Source organism: Synchiropus splendidus, chromosome 10 (genome assembly GCF_027744825.2).
Source record: "Synchiropus splendidus isolate RoL2022-P1 chromosome 10, RoL_Sspl_1.0, whole genome shotgun sequence".
Classification (NCBI taxonomy): domain Eukaryota; kingdom Metazoa; phylum Chordata; class Actinopteri; order Syngnathiformes; family Callionymidae; genus Synchiropus; species Synchiropus splendidus.
In genome coordinates, this window is record NC_071343.1 from 15,533,472 (window position 1) to 15,553,943 (window position 20,472).

At 40.7% G+C, this 20,472-nt stretch overlaps 3 protein-coding genes across 4 annotated transcripts; all 3 read left to right on the plus strand.

Annotated features, from left to right (window-relative positions):
* The first annotated feature begins 3,693 nt into the window (after positions 1-3,693).
* Positions 3,694-7,573, plus strand: LOC128765702 (tubulin alpha chain-like). Its single transcript, XM_053876682.1, has 4 exons — positions 3,694-3,833; positions 5,554-5,776; positions 5,854-6,002; positions 6,475-7,573. Exons 1-4 carry the CDS (start codon positions 3,831-3,833, stop codon positions 7,447-7,449), a joined length of 1,350 nt encoding a protein of 449 aa, XP_053732657.1. The 5' UTR covers positions 3,694-3,830; the 3' UTR covers positions 7,450-7,573.
* Positions 7,574-7,885: 312 nt separating this feature from the next.
* On the plus strand, positions 7,886-11,641 carry LOC128765701 (uncharacterized). Its single transcript, XM_053876680.1, has 7 exons — positions 7,886-8,060; positions 8,303-8,448; positions 8,510-8,579; positions 8,687-8,738; positions 10,096-11,107; positions 11,167-11,304; positions 11,367-11,641. Exons 1-7 carry the CDS (start codon positions 7,990-7,992, stop codon positions 11,396-11,398), a joined length of 1,521 nt encoding a protein of 506 aa, XP_053732655.1. The 5' UTR covers positions 7,886-7,989; the 3' UTR covers positions 11,399-11,641.
* Positions 11,642-11,808: 167 nt separating this feature from the next.
* On the plus strand, positions 11,809-20,311 carry pofut2 (protein O-fucosyltransferase 2). 2 transcript variants are annotated; one of them, XM_053877400.1, is made up of 9 exons: positions 11,809-11,981; positions 12,509-12,762; positions 12,838-12,982; positions 13,538-13,648; positions 13,822-13,888; positions 14,004-14,129; positions 15,066-15,246; positions 15,313-15,436; positions 19,612-20,311. In XM_053877400.1, exons 1-9 carry the CDS (start codon positions 11,815-11,817, stop codon positions 19,763-19,765), a joined length of 1,329 nt encoding a protein of 442 aa, XP_053733375.1. In that variant the 5' UTR covers positions 11,809-11,814; the 3' UTR covers positions 19,766-20,311. The 2 variants fall into 2 exon arrangements, with proteins under 2 accessions (XP_053733375.1, XP_053733377.1); XM_053877402.1 differs by lacking the exon at positions 19,612-20,311 and adding an exon at positions 18,654-18,707.
* The last annotated feature ends 161 nt before the right edge of the window (positions 20,312-20,472 follow it).

Below are 20,472 nucleotides of genomic sequence, written 5' to 3' on the forward strand. Positions count from 1 at the left end.
ATTTAATAACAGAATGTGTAAAAATAAATCTTGTAAATTTGCTTAAACTTTTGTATTTTCTAGCTTTCCAGCTATTAGCTTTGCTCCTCTGCCTCTTCATAAATCTAAACAACAGCAGGACGTCTACTTGTCAAAACTATCACCTTCTTTTTTGATCCAAATTAGCAAGATCAATGAAGAAAGTGGCAAAATATGGCACACCCTTTTTAGAAAGGAGGCGGAGCTCAGATCAAAGCAGCTGAAGAAATTTTCTCTGGGAACTTCTGAGAGGATCATAGATCATAACAGCTCATGAGTGTTTATTGAAATTTCAGTTAATCCCCTCAAATATCTGCCAATAGCTTCCCCCACAACGAATCTATGACAATCACAATAATACTTAGAAATCCACCCATCTGCTGTGGAGACATTCATTACAACAGTGTCACATCATGCGGCGTCAGCTGAGTGGATGGTGTAAACACGAAGTGCCTCAGAGTCACAGTCATCCGAGCACCAAATATGCTGACTCAATGTTGTCAGTCTAAATCCTGGTTTGCTTACCGTTGTTTGTCTTCAAGACAGAAACGTTCCGTGGCAGCTTGTATTGCAGAAAGAACCAGCAGTATCTAAAGCAAACAGCCAAAAAAGTCTGAGAAAGGTGACTTTAAAACAAGTCCAACCACACGCTCGACAAGCAGGTCATAATTTGGAATTGATCCATGAATTGGTGTCCTGTTTCCTTTGTAGAAGGAAAAGCCCAGGGGATTTACGGCTCTTCACAAATGTGTTTTTTTTTTTCTGTGACTATGTTGGAAAACTTGTAGAGTGTGACCCCATTTCTTGTTAAAGGGATTCTTAGGTGGCTGCCCAGAGGACTACAGTGATACCACATTGTTCCCTGCGCTGTAAATCAATGTTTGTCCTTTGATGTTGGTTTTCTCTGCATGTCTGAAGTAAATCCACATTCATATATTAAATAAAAAAATATAAAGCTCTTGTAATAGTTTGTTTTGCTTCAAAAATATCAGGATTACATGTCAAGCTGATAGATTTTTTTTTTTTAAACTGGCTCATGTTTTACACTGACGTTTTACAGGGAAGATTTATACTTCTCCGTTGTCAGGTGCACACCCTTCAATTGTGGCAATAGTGACCTACATTCATTGTTTATTAGATAGAAACTCTACCTAACGATGAAAAAATAAAAGAAAAAACATCAGTCATGGACACAGTGGGACAGGGGCTCTGTAGCAATATATTATTTCCACTTTCCCAGTTTATTTTCATGTATACGTCACTACGTTTTTGTGTTTTGAATTTACTTCCTTGTCTCTGTTTACATTGATTTGTCTGTTCTTGGAGCTGTGGCTGCAAGCGTCGGCCCCCGAGAAGAGAAGGTAATGTGAACGAAAGGAGGACTACGGTTTTTGTGCTCAACATGTATCTATCCTGTGTAGTTCGCTCTGAGAACCAGGGCCATTCTTCCACAAATCATTTAGTGTTTATACCAATATGTTTTTACTTCTGTTTTTGCTTGGGTCCATATGTGACCATTTAATTATTCTCTGTATATATATATAGTTAAACACAAGTTAAAGTTAAACATTTATTCATTTCAAATCAAATTATTTTTGCTTATGTTTGGTTCCCTTTATGAGTGATTGTACTTATATTTCATACATTTCTTTACTAAAAATCGTAGTCCACAGTGACAATGCACCTAACTTAACTGGCACAGTGACATCATTACGGTGTAGTGAAAAATGTGGCATACATACTAGTATTTATCTTCACAGCTATTGCAGGTCACCATGTCATATGTCATCCAGACGCACCACCGAATGTTTGTCGACAGCTTAATTACACTTCAAGTTCAGGGACAAACTGTCAAATAGGGGTTTTGAACTTATCTATTTTGTGATCTATTGGGCATTTGGGGGCGCTGTTGTTCAATGCGCGTTGAAAAATAACTATGAAGCAGTTCGTATATTAATGCCCCTTCTCACCATAAGCGTTTCTTTTAAGTCTTTAAGGCTAGTTTACCTAAGTTTAAGTCTATAAAACTGCGTCACGCCATGTTTTGTTGACACTTAAATTATCGAGACTTGTAACGTGCAGCAACACTGCGATCTAGTGTCAAAACATTGTAACTAACGACTTCGCGCTTAAAAAGTTCGATCGTTTTATGAAGGAGGAAAATAGACAATAAAAGTTCTGGACCTATATAGTTGTATAATGGACCTCTGTTAAAAATAAAACGTTGGTACACGATGGTCTTCATTGTGCTTCATTGTGATATCTATATTATTATTATGTTATTGAAGTGTCATTACATCGCATCACGCCTCTTCACTGCACCTCCTGTCTCTCTCGCGTTTTCTGTCTCCATCCCCGCAGCTTGTCCTTCCTCTCATTTGATATCACTGTATCATCAACAAACTTCATGGTCCCCACAGACTCCCCCTTAACATCAGCTGTCGGTCCATACTATCAGCAAATATGAAGGAGATGGGTGATGAGCTCCAACGTAACCCCACGCTCACCTTGTGTCACTCCTACAACACACTTCCCCTCTGCCCTCATACATGCCCTGCACACGCTTTTCTCATGCTCCTGACTTCCTCATACAATACCTCACTTCACACACATCTTATTTATCTATTGATTGATTTATTCAATGTTATTATATCTGAAGTTGTCCATTTTATGATTTCCCCTAGTAAAAAGTAATTTATTCAAGTGTACTTTGAGTATACTTATTTTATAATAAAACTGAGGAAGTATACTTGAAGTTTACTTTTGACACACTGCATTTGATATACTTGAATGTTGCATACTGAAGTGTAGATACAACAATACTATAGTATACTTAATAAAGTTAGCTTCAAGTTTACTACTTTTTAAAGTATATTATTGAGGCGATCCAGAAACAAACTGTGTGAAGGATCATGAGAGTGGATGACTGGGGGCAGACATTTGTTGTTACTGTAACACACTTTTGTGCTGTTATTGTTTTGTTCTCATTTGACTATTGTTGATTGGTGTTTTCATTGAATTGGTCACAGTGAGTGTGACCCTCTGCCGTCAACCATAGGTGTATTGTACTGTAGTTATTAGTTCTTGATGTACTAGTACCAGTATCTGTACACAGCTGGGAAGTGAATGTGTACTCCTTGGAATGGGGTACATGATTTACAATAATTTTGACCACAATTAGTCCGTAAAACGTACATCAATTATTTGAAATGTGGATGAATAATATAAGCATTTGTCTTGTGTACTTACTGAATACTTGAAAGTATACCAAAAATGTTCCAATTTAGTCTGAAAAAGCATAAGACTAGTATACTTTCTAGTGAAGTACAAGTATATTGTTTGGCGTATACTGTTTGGAGTATAAATGTAGTTTTTTTAAACTTAAAAGGTTCCAATTTAGTACGTAGAATATTAGATGAGTTTTATTTTTAAATTAGTTTTATTTTAGGAAACTAGAAGTATTTGGTCGGTGGTACACTGCACTTACACTTATACTCAAGTGTACTTGATAAAATGAACTTCAAGTATACTGCTTTTAAAAGGTTGCATTAGATCTATAAATAAATAGTCACTTGTTTAATTCCATTTCAATAGATGCGTTTCAGTGACGTGCGCGCTCCCTCTGCGCGTTCTGGAAACTGACAAGTGGGCGTGGCCTGCCGTTGAAAAAGCTGGTGACAGTTGACGTTACTCTGACACGACTTTCTCACTCGAACCACATTGTCGGTCGAAGTGGAAGAAACGACCCAAAATACACCTTTACGCTCAGAAATCCTCTTTTATTTTCTCACTCACTCGACTCAGCTGAAGCCATGGTGAGTAGAACATCATTCAACTTCTTTACAAACGTGTTTTGCGCACTAAGTAAACAGTTTTTTTTAGGTTGTGTCAGCAAATATTTGGTTATGTGCTCCACGAACTGGTGTTCTAGCTTCTCTCTGCGTGCCTGCAGAAATACTCTGACATAAAAAGAGACTTGAACTTGTGGAGATAATTGGTTGGGGGTATTTTTGGCACCCAAAATGAGGTCGGATTATTTTTGACAAGGCAAAGATAGCAAGGACTACCTTGGTTTGACTTTAATATTAATAAAATAAAGCAGGTGTTTATGTCCATTTTCATGTGAGACTGTTCCGTTGACCTCACTTTAGTGTGAATCACAAATAATTATAGGTGTTTGCTCATTATTAGCTTGTAATAACACATATAACTGTGGCCGTCTCCTGCCAGCCCAACAGAATCCATTGACACTCACACACCAATACATCCTGTTGAACTTGTTTATGGAAACTTTGAAACTGATGATGTCGCATGTTAGTATCTCTGTCGCTTCCCTCCACTACGACGCGGTAAACGTCTGACTGATCCCTTTCAGGATGGCCACCGTTTAGAACAGTCCCAAAGTCATTTGGTGTCAGGTTAACTTGCCCTCCGAAAATAGCATTTCAAACACCCAGATCACTTTTTGGAGGCTTCACTTGAGGCCAGTCACTGACATCCAGTATATATAGGAGTTTTAAATATATCAAAGGCTGTGGGTTTAGTGGGATTTGGCAGATCTCAGTGTGATGTGAGGTAAAATAATCTCTGAATGTCTTCCACGCACACCACACATTCGTACACATGCCTGTCAATGTGACGCCTCAGTGGAGGAACACTGAGGCGATGGTAAAGATAGAACCGTGTCACAAAAAATGGCTTTATGGTTTTGCTTAGGCGAATGAATGGAATGGAACTGCTTCTTCAGGTTTTTCACCTGAACCTAAAACAGGTGGTTAACAGACTGAGAAGCAGGAAACTAGTAGAGTCATGGGCGTCATGAGTTGACACTACACGAGTGAAACTCGTTTTGTTTGCTTTGTTAAAGCTGTAGAGCAAAGGAGGAAGGTGGACTGGCGGGATGACTCATGTTTTCTTTTGCTTCACGTTTGTTGGAGCTTTTTGGCAGAGGAGAGGTGTCAGGCCTGGCCACTCGTTTTGCAGATCACCACACACATCAGTCCATTCTGAAGACTGTCTGATGAGAACAGCTTCAACCACCGGCAACTTCAACACAACAGTTGTTGAGCGTATCTATGAGATGAATGTCTATGAGCGTTCAGGGTTAAAGGGAAGGGCATTGTTAAACAGGTTGACTTCTCTTGTCTTTATTGACACGTCTTTTTGTTCTGCAAAGCATCTGTCAATAAAGTTTGATATTGATGGATGGAAGGGATTACGTTTTCCCACAGGTTTAATCATCAACGGTTGAAGACAACCCAAACATCCTCATACTTATGAGATCAAGTTTTTCGTCTTCCCCTGGCTGTTTCTTGTCCCATCACTTATCATTTGACATTCTCATAAAACTAACAGAATTGTGGAGTAAATCAAGATATTATTGAGAAAGTAGGCGTTCCTTCATTTCTCCTGGAGGGCTTTTTGCACTTGTGTCCGACAGTAATCCAGGGAGATCTTGGCAAGAACCCTCATCCCTGTCATTTCAACACTACGTTCTTTTTTCTTCATCTAATTGCATCAATCTCATCTCTCCAGCGTGAATGCATCTCAGTCCATGTTGGCCAGGCTGGTGTCCAAATGGGCAACACCTGCTGGGAGCTCTACTGTTTGGAGCACAAAATCCAGCCTGATGGGCAGATGCCAAGAACACAGGACTCAGAGGTTCACGATGATTCCTTCACCACCTTCTTCAGTGAAACCGGGGCGAGGAAGTATGTCCCGAGGGCGATCTTTGTCGATCTGGAGCCCACGGTGATCGGTCCGTACTGAAAGTTGAACATTTGTTTTGAGTCCAACGATAATAGGTTTTGAGTGAGTTGTCTTTTGAATCGCCAGATGAGGTCCGGACTGGGTCTTACCGCCAGCTCTTCCACCCGGAGCAGTTGATCTCAGGAAAGGAAGACGCAGCCAACAATTACGCCCGTGGACACTACACAATCGGCAAAGAAATCATTGACTCTGTCCTCGATAGGATTCGCAAACTGGTAAGAAACATTAGATATCTCATGACACTTGACACTTGGCTAATCCGATATGTCGCATCTTGTCTCAGTTTATGACGCTGCCATTGTTGGATAATATAATATATATATAACATATATGCAATATATAAGTTATATCAGATACTTGTTCACAACGTTAAATACTTTGAACCAGTATCTGGAAATATACAGCAGACACATAGAATGTCTAGTTTGATGGACTAGATCTGTGATTCTGATCTGGTGGGTCGCGGAGTCACTTTCTGTTGTGAGGGACATTTCTAGGGAAACTCTTAATAAACTATAAATTAAGTTGGAAGCGAGATTTGGACAACATTTTTTTCTCTTTACTATATATTTAACTAAATAAAGGGAGGCTCTCGTCGTGCCATTTTGGGATCATCAAATGTACTAATTTCCAATATCCAATGGCAGCTGAAGATCATTTCAATCTGCACCATCATCCATTTTGCAGGCGGACCAGTGCACTGGTCTCCAGGGATTCCTGGTCTTCCATTCCTTCGGTGGAGGCACTGGCTCAGGCTTCACCTCTCTGCTAATGGAGCGTCTCTCCGTTGACTTCGGCAAGAAGTCCAAGCTTGAGTTTGCGATCTACCCAGCTCCCCAGGTTTCCACTGCTGTGGTGGAGCCCTACAACTCCATCCTGACCACCCACACCACCCTGGAGCACTCCGACTGTGCCTTCATGGTGGACAACGAAGCCATCTATGACATCTGCCGCAGGAACCTGGACATCGAACGCCCTTCTTACACCAACCTCAACCGCCTTATCAGCCAGATTGTGTCCTCCATCACAGCGTCCCTTCGCTTCGATGGCGCCCTGAATGTGGATCTCACTGAGTTCCAGACCAATCTGGTGCCTTACCCTCGTATCCACTTCCCACTAGCTACCTACGCCCCAGTCATCTCTGCAGAGAAAGCCTACCACGAGCAGCTGTCAGTTGCAGAAATCACCAACGCCTGCTTCGAGCCAGCCAACCAGATGGTGAAGTGCGACCCCCGTCACGGTAAATACATGGCGTGCTGCCTGCTGTATCGCGGTGACGTGGTGCCCAAAGATGTCAACGTGGCCATTGCTGCCATCAAAACCAAACGCACCATCCAGTTTGTGGACTGGTGCCCCACCGGCTTCAAGGTGGGCATCAACTACCAGCCCCCCACTGTGGTCCCAGGAGGAGACCTGGCCAAGGTGCAGAGGGCGGTGTGCATGCTGAGCAACACCACTGCCATCGCCGAGGCCTGGGCTCGCCTGGACCACAAGTTTGACCTCATGTACGCCAAGAGGGCCTTTGTCCACTGGTATGTGGGGGAGGGGATGGAGGAGGGAGAGTTCTCCGAGGCCAGAGAAGACATGGCAGCGCTGGAGAAGGATTACGAAGAAGTTGGCATTGATTCCTTTGAGGAAGATGAGGAAGGAGAGGAGTACTAAAGAGGCTGTGCGCCGTTTACCATTATCTTTCTCTTTTTATTTGTGTTTGCATTTGTACAATCTGATCTAATGGTTTGTCCGATGGATGCACTGATATTTGCGCAATAAATCTTACTTCAGTTTACACCCTGTTGGTCTGACTCCTGAATCTGAAAGGGATTCTTTAGCCTCCAGTTCTCTGGAGGTACTAAACTACTAGTTCTACTGCTACTTGCTGTCAAATTTCTGGTCATTATACTGAGTGTACAGTCATTTGGTGAACGTTTTACAGTACTCTTCCAGGCGGCCTTTTGTTTTCTTCACCAAATGCTTTGAACAACATATGAAGTCTAAAAGACGCAACACTTTATTATGCTTGAAACATCAAAGAATTCTTGTCATAAAGTTGATCTGACTTAAAAGCGACATTCATTGTAGAAATCCCCACAGAAGGAGACCTGTTGGACATGAAGTACCAACATAGCTTAAAACAAATGCAATGGTAGTCTCTCTTTTGTGGTATAAAACCTAAGAAAGAGGCTGACTCAGCTTCCACTTAAAATGCAACAACAGCCGTACATGTACTTAGCTAGAGTGAGGCAGCTGAGTCAAGAAAGTAATCGGCGTAAAAGGTACGATTTCGTCAAGATATTTGTTGTCTCATCCAGGACTGTCTATGTGAAAATCAGAACGTTTTGTGTACAAATTTTACGTTTTGGTCGGTAGCATTTTTGCCAGTCCTACTCAACTTAGCAAAAATTCTTCTAAAACCTATTTAACTACCAGTATATACCAGTATATTATATAAATACATTTCTTAATTGTGGCTTTGCCAATGAAGTAAACCATTTGAACGTCTTCATTTGTGAACAAGAGCGAAGGAAAAGAAGCTGAAACAGCGAGACCTGCTGGAGCAGCAGCGACGAGAGCGAATCTTACAGCAACGGAGGCAGCAATTACAAGAAGCGACCGAGCGCTTCCAAAGAGCTCATCTAGCTTCGCCTGAGAGACGTCGAGAAAGTTGGTGATCTCAACTTCCTGTTGTGACTGTCACCCGTTTCTGAACTCTCTGATTTTACAGCTTTTAGGAGAAAGATCCCAACGATTGAAGAAGCTCTCAATGAAATTCAAAACAACTGGAGTTCATATGGGTGAGTCATTGGACACTTGCTCCATCGAAAATATGAAGCTAGCATGTCAGAGAAGCTGCTGAGAAAAATATCACACATTAGTGCTTGTTTTTGTCTTTGTATTTTAGACACTGTGCTTCAGTTGAACCACCGTTGGCATCCAAACCATCCAGGTATCAGGTGAGAGCTATTACAGAGTTGAAATGTCAGAAGAATAGTATGTACTATACTGACTTCCATCGAGTTCAGGGATGCTCAAAGTCCGGCCTGGGGGCCGCAACTTAATAAGAAAGATCAGGACAGTCAAGTGAAACATCCACTAAGTTTTTTATTTTGTTTGGGTTGATTTTAGATGGTTAGAACAACCTCATAAGCTTGGCCCCATCCGAGTAGCCCACTTTGAAATATCATGCGCCTCCTATTGTTTCCGTATCACAGAGTGTAGTTGGCATCAATCGCTAACAAACTTAAATTAGCTTTCGCACATCCCTGTTTATTCCTCTGACAATATTATCCTTCCTCCTCAATCAGAACCTGTGCTTTTATTTATCCGTATTGGTTATTATACCATATAACTATATGATGTTTTTTAAGATTTTATGTGTTTTGAACTGCAGAAGAATAGAGGCCAGTGTTTTCAACCTTTTTCTAGCCACGGCACCCCTGGTTCATTGAAAAAATACAGAGGCACACCATTAAAGGAGCCTTGGCCAAAGCGTACTTGTGCGTAAGGTCCTGAAGAAAATCCCTATTAATTTGTGATAAACTGTAGCTGCTGACACTCGGTTGTTATTTTGCCAGGCTATTTGCAGAAACAAATTGCAGAAAATTTGTTTCAAATGTGTCCAGACAGGGGTGGGAAATATGGCAAAATAAATCATGATTTATTTATTTATTTACTTTCTACTTTAAATAACTGTTTGATTTTATCACTTCTCTTTTGCATGTTTTTGTTGTACGTATGAGTTTCCAGACAAATCCTCAGCATTCTTTGCCTGAACTTGCTTCGTAAAAACAATTATTCTTTCTCTCTTCACATTTATTTTGTTGTGCATTTAGTTTTTTGCCAACTTTTAAACCACAAAGTAAACTTTGACGGTCAATGAGTATCAATAAAGTTTTGAAGTGAGACGTCACATTAGCTGTTAGCTCTGTGGTGCGGGCCCTACAAGGATCACTCCCTAACCCTAACCCTTGTTCTGTTGTGAAAGTGTGTGGTCAACTTACAGGTGCATCAGGTTTAAAAACAGCTGGAAGTTGTGCATTTGAGCGGCTTCTTCGCTGTCAGTGTGTGGGAAGGGGAGCGGCACCGCAGTTGAAAAATGCTGATCTATGCGGATTATTTACACCTAGTCTTCGACTCTTGTATTACACTCGCAAATAAAGCTTAAAAGACCTGAACCTGAATTCATTCACTAGGAATCGAAACCAGGCCTCAGTGGTGAGACCACCGAATCCTAACCCCAAGACTACAGTAGATCTATATCTTATGTACTGAACACCTCAATCGGTGGCTAAAATTTTGTCTGTGTTTTAGGGCGACCATTGGTCGGATTGCTCCAGGTCCCCCAGCCTTTCAAGCCAAGACAGTTTGGAGGATGAAAAACCGAAACCTAAATCTCGACATCATTCTAAGTCAAAGCTGGCTTCAGCAAATCCACATCTGATGAAGCAAAATAATTATTTACACTCGCCAGGACCGGCTACTTTCACACCTGTGGTGCATCTTAGTAATAACTTGAACCTTTCAAGCAAACAGTTGAAACAAAGCTTGTCTGTGGTGCAAGAGCCACACGCTGGGAAGGAAAACCGATGGCTTCTCAAGGAATCTAATGATTCCAGAAAACATCTCGGCAACGTTGGACATTCTAAAAGTTTAAAGCTCATTAATACACAGTGGATGCAGCAGGTGAGATGCCCTTTGTATGCAGATGAGGATGAACACAAAATCCCAGCTTCTCTAGTGGCTGCAAAATATGTTCAGGAGGATGCTCTTGTTTCAGAGAGCGTTTTAGAGTCAACAAAATTAGCTTCAGGAGTCAAAGACAGCGTTGAACTGGCCAAGAAAAAAGCAAAAAAAGATGGTCCTACCAAGGCTGTCGTCAGGAAGGTGCGTTGGAATGATGAGGTGAATATGGAGGACAAATGTAAGCAACAGAGCAAAGCAGAAAGCGACTGCCACTGGCCGATGTACCCCAGACGTGGCCCCAGCAGGATCCCGGTACGATCCCCCCTGTATACTCAAATGAAGCAAGGGTGGGCAAATGTAGGGGTGCAGGTCAACATGCCTCTGACTCTGGAAAGTGAGGTGAAGATTCCACCATGCACCTGGAGCGGAAGTCCCAAGGTCTCCCGGAAGGAGCAGGTCAGACTTCAGGAGACAGAAGATCCATCTGTGGGGATTGAAGTGGTAACAGCAGCCAACCGAGATGTTGGGTGTAGAAGGACGATACAGGAGGGAAGAAGCCTGAGCGTCAATCACACGCCTACGGATGATGAAATATCGGAGCTGTGGCACTGTGTCCGCAGTGCGCTGGCCTCCAAGGATGGTAGATAGCAATTCCAATCGCAGTCTTTGTTCATTAAATTAAATGATTTTTTTTTCAAGGTATGTTTGGGCGTCGCCAAGAGGACCGGAAGCGTCCGGTCGTCACGGAAGCTGCTGGGCGATACAAACAGACTCGGATGTCTTTAGAAGAGCAGAAGATTCTGCTTTCACTGGAGAGACTCAACCAGCAGCTGCACTGTGAGCTGAAGCATAACAGCATACTGTTATATTAAATATCTAATTATTGTTGTTCTCTACAGGTGGGCAGCGCAGTGCAACCACTGTTGGTTAACATGCACGCAGCTCGACTAAAGTTCTTTCAAAGCAACAAGAGGAGGCTACATGGACGCCATTGAGCATAGTAAACTCGTAGTTTGTAGGTTACTAAATGCCGATGTACTTTGAAGTGTATGACAACAGCATTCCTTGTGTTATATTTTCTTAGTTTCAGCACTAACTGAATAATTTTCCATAAAGGAAAACTTTTATTTACATATATTTATAATTCTGTGTGTATATTTTTGCCATTAAAATTATTATGTCACTACACTCAGCAACATTTATGGCAAAGAATTTGTCGTCTGTTCATTTTGTTGAAAGCGAAAGTTACGCGTATCTCTTTAAATTGCTTCTGCGTCTGCGCCTCGGTTGCTCGGCAACGCACCAAACCTTTTCTCCTTTTCCGGAAGTGCGTGGCCCGGAGTAAACATGGCGCACGGAGGCGTGTTACCTCCATTGATAGTCTCTGCTCAAATGCACGTCTCGATAGTCCTTATATCATTTGCCTTTGCAACTTTTGGAGCAGCTAATAGTGAGAATGTGTTCAGCGCGAGCCAGACCGCCACAGTGACCGTCTCCACTGCGAGGGATCTCCGGTGAGTGGACGAGCTAGTTTTGTCGCTGCTAACTAGCGTTGTTTACCTTCTGTATCTCCCCATATATTAACGAAAAACCGCTACGTTAAGCCACGTAGCCTTTTTAAACGTTTAAGCTTTAAGTTTCCTAGGTATTGTCACTGAAATTATGATACATTTATTTTCATATATTTTCTTTCTTGTCTATACCAAACCAAGACCCTTATTTATTACCGACTGTATTTGACCTGTGAAGTATTGCTTATCTCATTGAGAATTTTTGCAGCATCTATTACCGCATTCCTCCCCTTACTGTATAATTTACTGTTATTTTACTGTATCATCTTCATTATTTTATAGCTGTTTCCTGATGCGATATAATAAATTCATTGTAAAAATAAATAATGGTCAAACATCAGTTTTAATTGTTAAGTTAGCGCCATCGAGCAGAACCCTAAGATTTTAAATATCTTCTTCTTCTTCTTTTCCTTTCGGCTTCTCCCTGCCTAATATTTGTAATATATGTGTGTATATTTCTTAAATCTCAGATATCTTTTGTACGATGTGAACCCCCCGGAGGGTTTCAATCTGAGGAGGGATGTGTACATCCGCATGGCCTCGCTGGTGAAATCCCTGAGGAAGGAGGGCGACGACTGGGTCCTGGTGTTACCCCCATGGGGTCGTCTTTATCACTGGCAGAGCCCCAATGTCCATCAGATCCGCATCCCTTGGGGAGAGTTTTTCAGCCTGACTAGTCTGCAGGCCAACGTCCCTGTCATTGAATATGAGGAATTTATTGCCGGTAAGATGGAACCTTCAAGTTTTTAAGTGATTCATAGTCATGACTCTTCATTCACTTTTATGGTCTCTGCTTCAGAGAATGGCGGTCCGTTCATAGACCAAGTTCTGGTGTTGCAGAACTATGCAGAGGGATGGACGGAGGGGAAATGGGAGGAAAAGGTTGATGAGCGTCCCTGCATTGAAAAGAAAATGTACACTAAGGATAAACAGGGCTACTACAGGTAAAAATATACAACTTTTATTCTGTAATAAAAGGCCAAATTTTGTATTTTGATCAGATATTTTATTTCTCTTGTGTACTTAACTAGCTTATGTACTTAAACTAAAGGGCTGTCATTGATTAAAATACATAGCTTGAACCACCAGCATTTTTTATTATTATTTATCATTCATTTTTACAAGAGGATGGTTGCTTAAAGAAATATGTTTGAGTTATGATTTAATAATAAATTGATAAGTCGTATTTTTTCACTTCTATAGTAGGACTATCATTCTTGTAGGTGGTATTTTACCGCTGATAACGGCTTCATATAAAATAGTTGTAAAAATGTCTGTTGGTGTAAAAGCATTTTGTGTCTTGTCTTGTTATGGACAGTAGATGGCAGTATATACTGATTCAATGACGACTTTGAAGGGTCAACATAGTTCCTCTCTTTCCCTGAAACAGCTCCCCTTCTTAAAAATAAATAAATAAATTCCTTCGTCACGATGAGCAAGAAAAGATTTGCGTTAACAGAAGCATGAACCTGGCTGATTCCTGTGTTACTTCCTCTCAGGGGCTGGTTTTGGGGCTTCGAAGAGACGAGAGCTCGAAAGGTGACCTGTATGTCAGCTCAAGGCCACGCCTCCATCATGGTTGATGTTCTTCAGAAAAACATCACTGCAACGTAGGTGTTGAAAATATAGTGAAGAAGCATTCTTAAAAGAACAGCACCTTCCCACATGGAAATATGGAAGTATGGCTGTGTTTTGGTGTGTGCTTCGTCTTGAAACTGGGATCATGAAGCGGAAACCATGATATTAGTCTTCTATGAACCACATTTCGTTCACATCTGTGCAGGTCAGTGATGCTTGACCGGGCAGAAACACTCCTCCATGATCACTACGCGGGAAAAGATTACTGGGATGTAGGTTCCGTTGAACATCCTTCCTTTTTCAAATCATTTGAAAGTATTTCTCTATGTTTTTTTTTTCTTTCTTGGTCAATGTCGAGGTTAATATTTTGAATCTCTGGCTGTCTAGACGAGACGCAGTATGGTGTTTGCCAAACACCTGCGACTCATTGGAGACGACTTCAGAGCGAGCTATCTGAATTCAACCGATGAGGGCGACAACACCATCTACAACGAGGACTGGACTCGCATGAAGGTGAGATTTGTATAGACCTTTATGGCTGTAGACTGAATAGAGAGATTTAAAAATATGTCACCTTTCAACTCAGCAGTGTGATGGACCTAACTGATGATATAAATGATGAACTGGGATCCGATCAGGTATAAATTGTTTAAACAGTTACTGAAACAATTCCTGGATTTTTTTTTTGACTTTAAGTATTACGCTTGTCTTTGGAGTCTGGGGGTGCTGGAATTTTTTCGCCCAAGCGTATTTTGTTTGTCAAAATCCGTGTTACACTGCAGTGTGTGTGATCCGACAGCAGGTGGCAGCAGCGTCTTGGAGCTTTTGTATTGCCGTGTACCAGGCACAAAAAAGAAGCTAAGCTCAGGACATGAAAGAGGAAACCTTCAAGTTAAAAAAAATGGCAAAATGCAAAATTGTTTAGTATTTCTGATTTTACTATTTATGTGTTTAAATAGAATGAATATTTGTGTTTCATTTTGCAATCTACTGATAACATTTCTTCCTTAAAAAAGTATTAATTTGCAGAAAATGACAAATGGTCAAAATAACAAAAAAAAAAGCACAAATAGTTCAAAGAAAACAGGATCAAATCAATTTTAAAACGTCACAATACTCATGTTTTAACTTCAGGAATCAATATTTGGTGGAACAACCCTGATTTTGATCACAGCGTTCATGGGTCCACCAGTCTTTTACATTGTTCTTTTTTTTTGTTTGAAGACTTGCAACCATCCATCTTCCTCTTCATCACTTTCCAGAGGTTTTCAATGGGCTTTAGGACCAGAGATGGGGCTGGCCATGACTGGGTCTTGATCTGGTGGTCATTCATCCACACCTCGATTGACAGAGCTCTTGTTTTTCTTTTTTATTTAAAGCAGTGTGACTTTCATTTGATACGTTCTGAACAACAGACAACAGTTCTGAAGGTTTTGTGTTTGTTCGTAGGTCAAGCTTGGCTCAGCTATTGGGGGTCCGTATCTTGGGGTCCACTTGCGGAGGAAGGATTTCATTTGGGGCCACAGAGAGGATGTCCCCAGCCTGAAGGCAGCAGTTAAGAAAATACGGAGCCTGATGAAAAAGCACAAACTTGAGAAAGTGTTTGTCGCGACTGACGCTGATGAAGAAGGTGAAGGCTCGTACATGACAAGCTCACCTTCTGGGATGCATTTAATTGAACTCTGTTTTTTAATAGAAACCAAAGAGTTGAAAAAGCTGTTACCGGAGATGGTGAGATTTGAGCCTTCCAGTGAGGACCTGGAACTACTGAGAGACGGAGGAGTGGCCATCATTGACCAGTGGATCTGTGCTCATGCAAGGTACGGCAGACGGAATTAGTCTGTGGGCAAAATTACTTTTTTCATTAATACAATAAGGACTGCATATTCTTACGAGTCAGGACTCTTTCAGCTTGAGATCTGAAACGCTCCGAAATGTTTTACCATTTATTCTGATGTCTACCAGATTTGGATTTTATTGCACTTGTTAAATTGCCGCTAATGGACCCAAGTCGGTTTCAGTAGAGGTACAGAATGTTTTGGAGGTGGACCGTGTTTAAAATTAACATTATCAGATTTTGTTGAGGAGGGAGTATGAAGAATATTTGATCCTCTTGATAAGCACTGGTAGTCAGCCAGTGTTGATCTGAATGTGATCTGAAGATGACAATTCCCAGTCTTTAGAAATATATATATATATATATATAATAACAGCAGTCTTATTGTTGTTATGTTGGTATTCTATAAGTTTTAACATTAATATTATATAAAATATATAGTCAAACAAGAACAACATTAGATAAAAAGCAGTAAACTATGATGTAATAATGATTATGCTTCACGGTTATGAACATACCTTATGCGACTGATTTATACTAAAAACTGTTTAAGTAGCGTGAATGTAAAAATAAGAAAGATTCAAAGTATTTTGTACACAAAACGGACATTATATTTCATAAGGGCCATCTATATCTAAACTACAATATTTCAAAACATTCTCCCTAGATTTTTCTTTACAAGGAATAAATTAAGAGTCTGAGATCCAAGTCGAAGGCGATTCAGTATTTATAGTATTAAATACACAGGACGGAGAATGAAGTTGTTATGTAGGCAAACTGGTTTTCGCGATGACTCTGCAAAATAATTTCTGTGCCTTTTATATCTAAATAAGAATAAATGAGATGTACCTCATTTAAAAATTTGTCAGCCAACTTTTCGAATCTGCTGGGAAGCCTGTCCATTTTTATTAATGCCGAATGAGTCACATTTGAAATCTTTAGCGACGAATTACGTAACATTTCCAAAGAGCTCAATTAAGTCCCACTATAGAGCAGTGACATTTATTCAGTGGCAGTCATATGACACTTCCCACTAACCTCCCCTCATTCATTGCTGGTTCAGGTATCGTTGGATAATTACTGCAGTTCATGCGGCTTACATGTTTATGCCGGTGTCTTTCATGATGATGTAGTTGGAATCTGATCTGATTCATTATTCCCACTGAACATGTGCACCTTAGGTCGCCTATGACTGACTGTCAATCTCCCAGTCAAGTTTGAGAAGAGTGAAGCCAGATACTTAAGGTTATTCTATATTAAATATGACCCCTTGATAAAACGTTCCGTCGTCTGTCTTTTGCTTGTATTTTTCCTCATTTAAGTTCCACAACTCTTCAGTTAGTTCATATGTTTAAAACCATGTAATGATAAGTCATGCGCAAATCCCCCAATATGAGTCATTGTACAAACATTCTGACGGCCAGAAAAGACACACGTGTAGGGGGCGCACTTGGAAGTACACCGTGCTGTTTGCTCCTAAAATGTTTCCGTACTCTATGATGCAGCGTTTAGTGTATAAAAAGTATCTGTGTCTTTCAAGCCTATTTAAGAGCTGCCATTAAGATGTTGGATTTTTTTTATCTTCCACAAAATGTATTTTTGTTGTTGTTGTGGGATATTATTCATTAGATGCATTTCCAGTTTCAATGTTATATATATATATATATTGGGCATTCGAAAAGCCGAGCACACACAGATAATAACTCTAATAATCTATTTATTAGTTTTTTGTATTTTTATTGCCCTTGTTACTATTATTATCGGTGTGAATGCACTGTTCTTCTTATTATTAATAATAATAGATATTTTATCCATGCTATATGTCTTGTACTGTGGTATATTTGACAATAAAGTTACCTACCTAATAATAGTAATTATTATTATTAGTAGTATTGTTAACATTTTTGTTTATAATTGAGAATGGAAAAAGAGGAGAAAAGACTGTGCAGCCTAATGAAAATTATTGTTTTTTTTTAAAGGATGAAAAATAATAAGTGCTACAAATGTGATCCTGTTAAATGTTACCTTATTGTCAAAATAAATCAATATAAATAGATACAGGCAGGTCATTATTTTCTTATAATATATATGTGTTTTTAAATACCAACACGTGTTAGAATATGAATGTCTTTCTATAAATAGGATATTGTTAATAGTAATTACAGTATCTGTCAAAAGTGAGTACACCCCTCACACTTCTGCAAATATTTAATCTTTTTACTGAAAAATCGCTGAAGATATGACACTTAGATGCCATGTAAAGTAGTCAGTGTACAGCTTGGATATAAATTTACTTTCCCCTGAAATCCACTCAAAACACATCCATTGATGTCTAAACCGACCAATGTCATGTGACTCGTAAGTGTTAGAGCGTCTCAGGTGTGAATGGGAAGCAGGCAATTGAGTTTTGGTCGGTCTCACACTCACACTGGTCACTGGAAGTTTACCATGGCACCTGATGCCAATGAACTCTGGGGACCTGAAAACAACAATTGTGAAGCATACACTACAAGAAGCTTGCTCACATGCTGAAACTGAGCTGTACCACTGTGGCAGGACAGGTTGCTCTCAGAACGGGCCCTGCCTTGGTCCATCAGTTTCAGTTGGGTTACACGTGGTCAGCGTCTGATCCAGTAGTTGTCTTTGAAAAACAGACATTATACTTAGTGCTGCCAGCATTTCTGTGGAGGTTGAAGGGACTGGGGTCAGCCTTTCCTACAGTCAAGCATCGCGGTGGGAGCGTCAGGGTCTCGGGCTGCATGACTGTTACCAGCACCGGGGAGCTACAGTTTGTTGAGGGAACCAAGAAAGCCAAAATGTACTGTGACATACGATCCCCACCTTTCAGAGACTGGGCTGCTGGGCAGTAGTCCTCCAAGATGATTGCTGCCTTGCTGAAGAATCTGAGAGGGGACAGTGCATTTACACTGTTAGACAAGCTGTACACTGACCACGTTACGTGGTATCAAAGTGTCATTTCTTCACGTATTTGCCGAAATGTGCGGGTTGCACTCACCTCACCTCACTCACACAGAACATGGCCATGGTTAGTATTGTGGCTTCCCTCAGATGTCATGAGGGACACGTAAATGTGGGCACAGCGAGCGCGTGATGAAGACGACTCTTGGTTTCTTAGGCCAACTGGTTGTCAAAATAAATCTGTGCTCCACCATTAACATTTAGTTTCGCCATTGTTTCAGAATGAGAAAGAAAATAAGTCGAAGGTGAAGATCATTGAGGATGAACGACAGAGCGGGAAGTAGGTGTGTGAGCAGGAGATAAATGGAACTGGTTTCAGCAATGAGTCAGCAAAATATTGCCCTTCGACTTACATAGGCATCATTTTGTGTAATTATTCAATGGCATATTACCATATATAAACCTCTTACTGGCCTTTAGTTGCAGCATATTCACCAGTTATTCAGTCATTTTAAGTACAGATTCGCCTCTCCTAAGCCTGAATGTATCTTTGCCTTGGAGCGGTCTCCAAGTCTGTTCTGATCATGTTTTGATAACTTCTATTAAGTCCAAAAATCTCTTCCACCTCTCGTGACGCACACATATTGTTGTCGCTTTGCTGGCTCTCTACTTCGATTTGATATCCATCTAAACGCAATTTCATCTGTAAACCGAGAGATGCCCATGTGACAGTCTGCATCTACAAACCTGTCTGATATGTCGTCCCTCAAGATGCATGCTAGAGCAGTGTTTTACACGTGTGATACTTTGAGGATTGGAAAAAAATAACAAAAACTAAAACATGAATCTCAGGTAAACCCATGTTGCATATTCATCACAATAGTTTAGGCGAGTGAAATGTGATGTTTTCTTTGTCAGTCACTGTGGTCCCTTTATTCAAACCAGTCTACGGAGGCGAACACGTTTTATCTTCTCCTCTGTACACGTGCACGTTTCATAACCTTCGCTTCCCTGCCACCTATTAATAACAGCTGTATAAAACACAATGCTTGATTGCGCTCAGCAAATTTGTTTTCTCTGTGAATGCTTGTAATATTTGCCTCTTTGTTGAGGCATCACCATCCCTCGGAAAGTATTTGATCTTCAAAAACCAGTCCCAGCGAGCAGTCGCGCCATGACGCTTGTTGACAGCTCTCATTGTCCTTGCTGAGGTTTCACGTTCTTTGCCTTGTTTTCCAGATTCTTCATCGGAACGTCGGTGTCCACGTTCTCATTCCGGATCCACGAAGAGAGAGAGGTCCTAGGTTTCAACCCCAAAACGACGTACAATCGATTCTGCGGCGACACCGAAAAAGAATGTGAACAGCCGACGCACTGGAAAATTGTTTACTGATGCAACGCATTTCTCACGTATCCGCTCTCGGCCAGTGTTACATTTTTGTATTGTTTTAATGATGTCATAACTGGTGTTTTATCATCTGAAACTGTGCAATCGGGTCTTAGGTGACCTCTGCGACTGAACCACAAGGGTAAAAATGCCATGATTTTGCTGCCAAACATTCATACCTTATCGCCTTTTATAATTAAATGTTATAAAAATGTTGACTTGACTGTATTCTCTTATTAAGAATATGTTTCGGTTAATTTTTCTCCTGAATCGTGACTGGGGATGACACTTCAAAGTTTTCTTGGGTCACGCATTCTGCGTTAGATTGAAGATGTTTTGGAAAAGTGTGTGAAGCACATGTATTTTTGGACATGGCATGAGGTTCTCTGATGATCAGTTAACAGTGGTAGCACGAGATTTTTGAGTGATAAACTCATTGTCGACCGCCATTGCAGTGAAAGTAGATGACAGGGATTTCATCTGCAATGGGGTTTTGAAGTCTCATTACAGGTGACAAGGACCTCTGTCTGCAAGAGACGGATCATCTCCATCAGTCTGTGGTTTTCTTCTGAGTGGACTGTCTCTTACCTTGAAAGCCTCATGAAAAGAGATGACTGGATTTCATTTGATAGTTGAGTCTATTTTCCTTTTCAATGCAACATTAAAAAGAATCGACCCTGCAGCTCACATCATCTGATCAAGCGCTCTCTCCT

What these genes read in the sequence shown, in the direction of transcription:
- LOC128765702 (XM_053876682.1), top strand. An exon ending in TCTGGAGCCCACGGTGATCG is followed by an intron (nt 5,777 to 5,853) that starts GTCCGTACTGAA and finishes TTGAATCGCCAG; the next exon opens with ATGAGGTCCGGACTGGGTCT. An exon ending in TCGATAGGATTCGCAAACTG is followed by an intron (nt 6,003 to 6,474) that starts GTAAGAAACATT and finishes TCCATTTTGCAG; the next exon opens with GCGGACCAGTGCACTGGTCT.
- pofut2 (XM_053877400.1), top strand. Translation starts at nt 11,815, where the DNA reads ATGGCGCACGGAGGCGTGTTACCTCCATTGATAGTCTCTGCTCAAATG. An exon ending in GATAAACAGGGCTACTACAG is followed by an intron (nt 12,983 to 13,537) that starts GTAAAAATATAC and finishes ACTTCCTCTCAG; the next exon opens with GGGCTGGTTTTGGGGCTTCG. An exon ending in CGGGAAAAGATTACTGGGAT is followed by an intron (nt 13,889 to 14,003) that starts GTAGGTTCCGTT and finishes CTGGCTGTCTAG; the next exon opens with ACGAGACGCAGTATGGTGTT.
- LOC128765701 (XM_053876680.1), top strand. Translation starts at nt 7,990, where the DNA reads ATGCAACAACAGCCGTACATGTACTTAGCTAGAGTGAGGCAGCTGAGT. An exon ending in GAAAGTAATCGGCGTAAAAG is followed by an intron (nt 8,061 to 8,302) that starts GTACGATTTCGT and finishes TTTGTGAACAAG; the next exon opens with AGCGAAGGAAAAGAAGCTGA. An exon ending in CCAAACCATCCAGGTATCAG is followed by an intron (nt 8,739 to 10,095) that starts GTGAGAGCTATT and finishes TCTGTGTTTTAG; the next exon opens with GGCGACCATTGGTCGGATTG.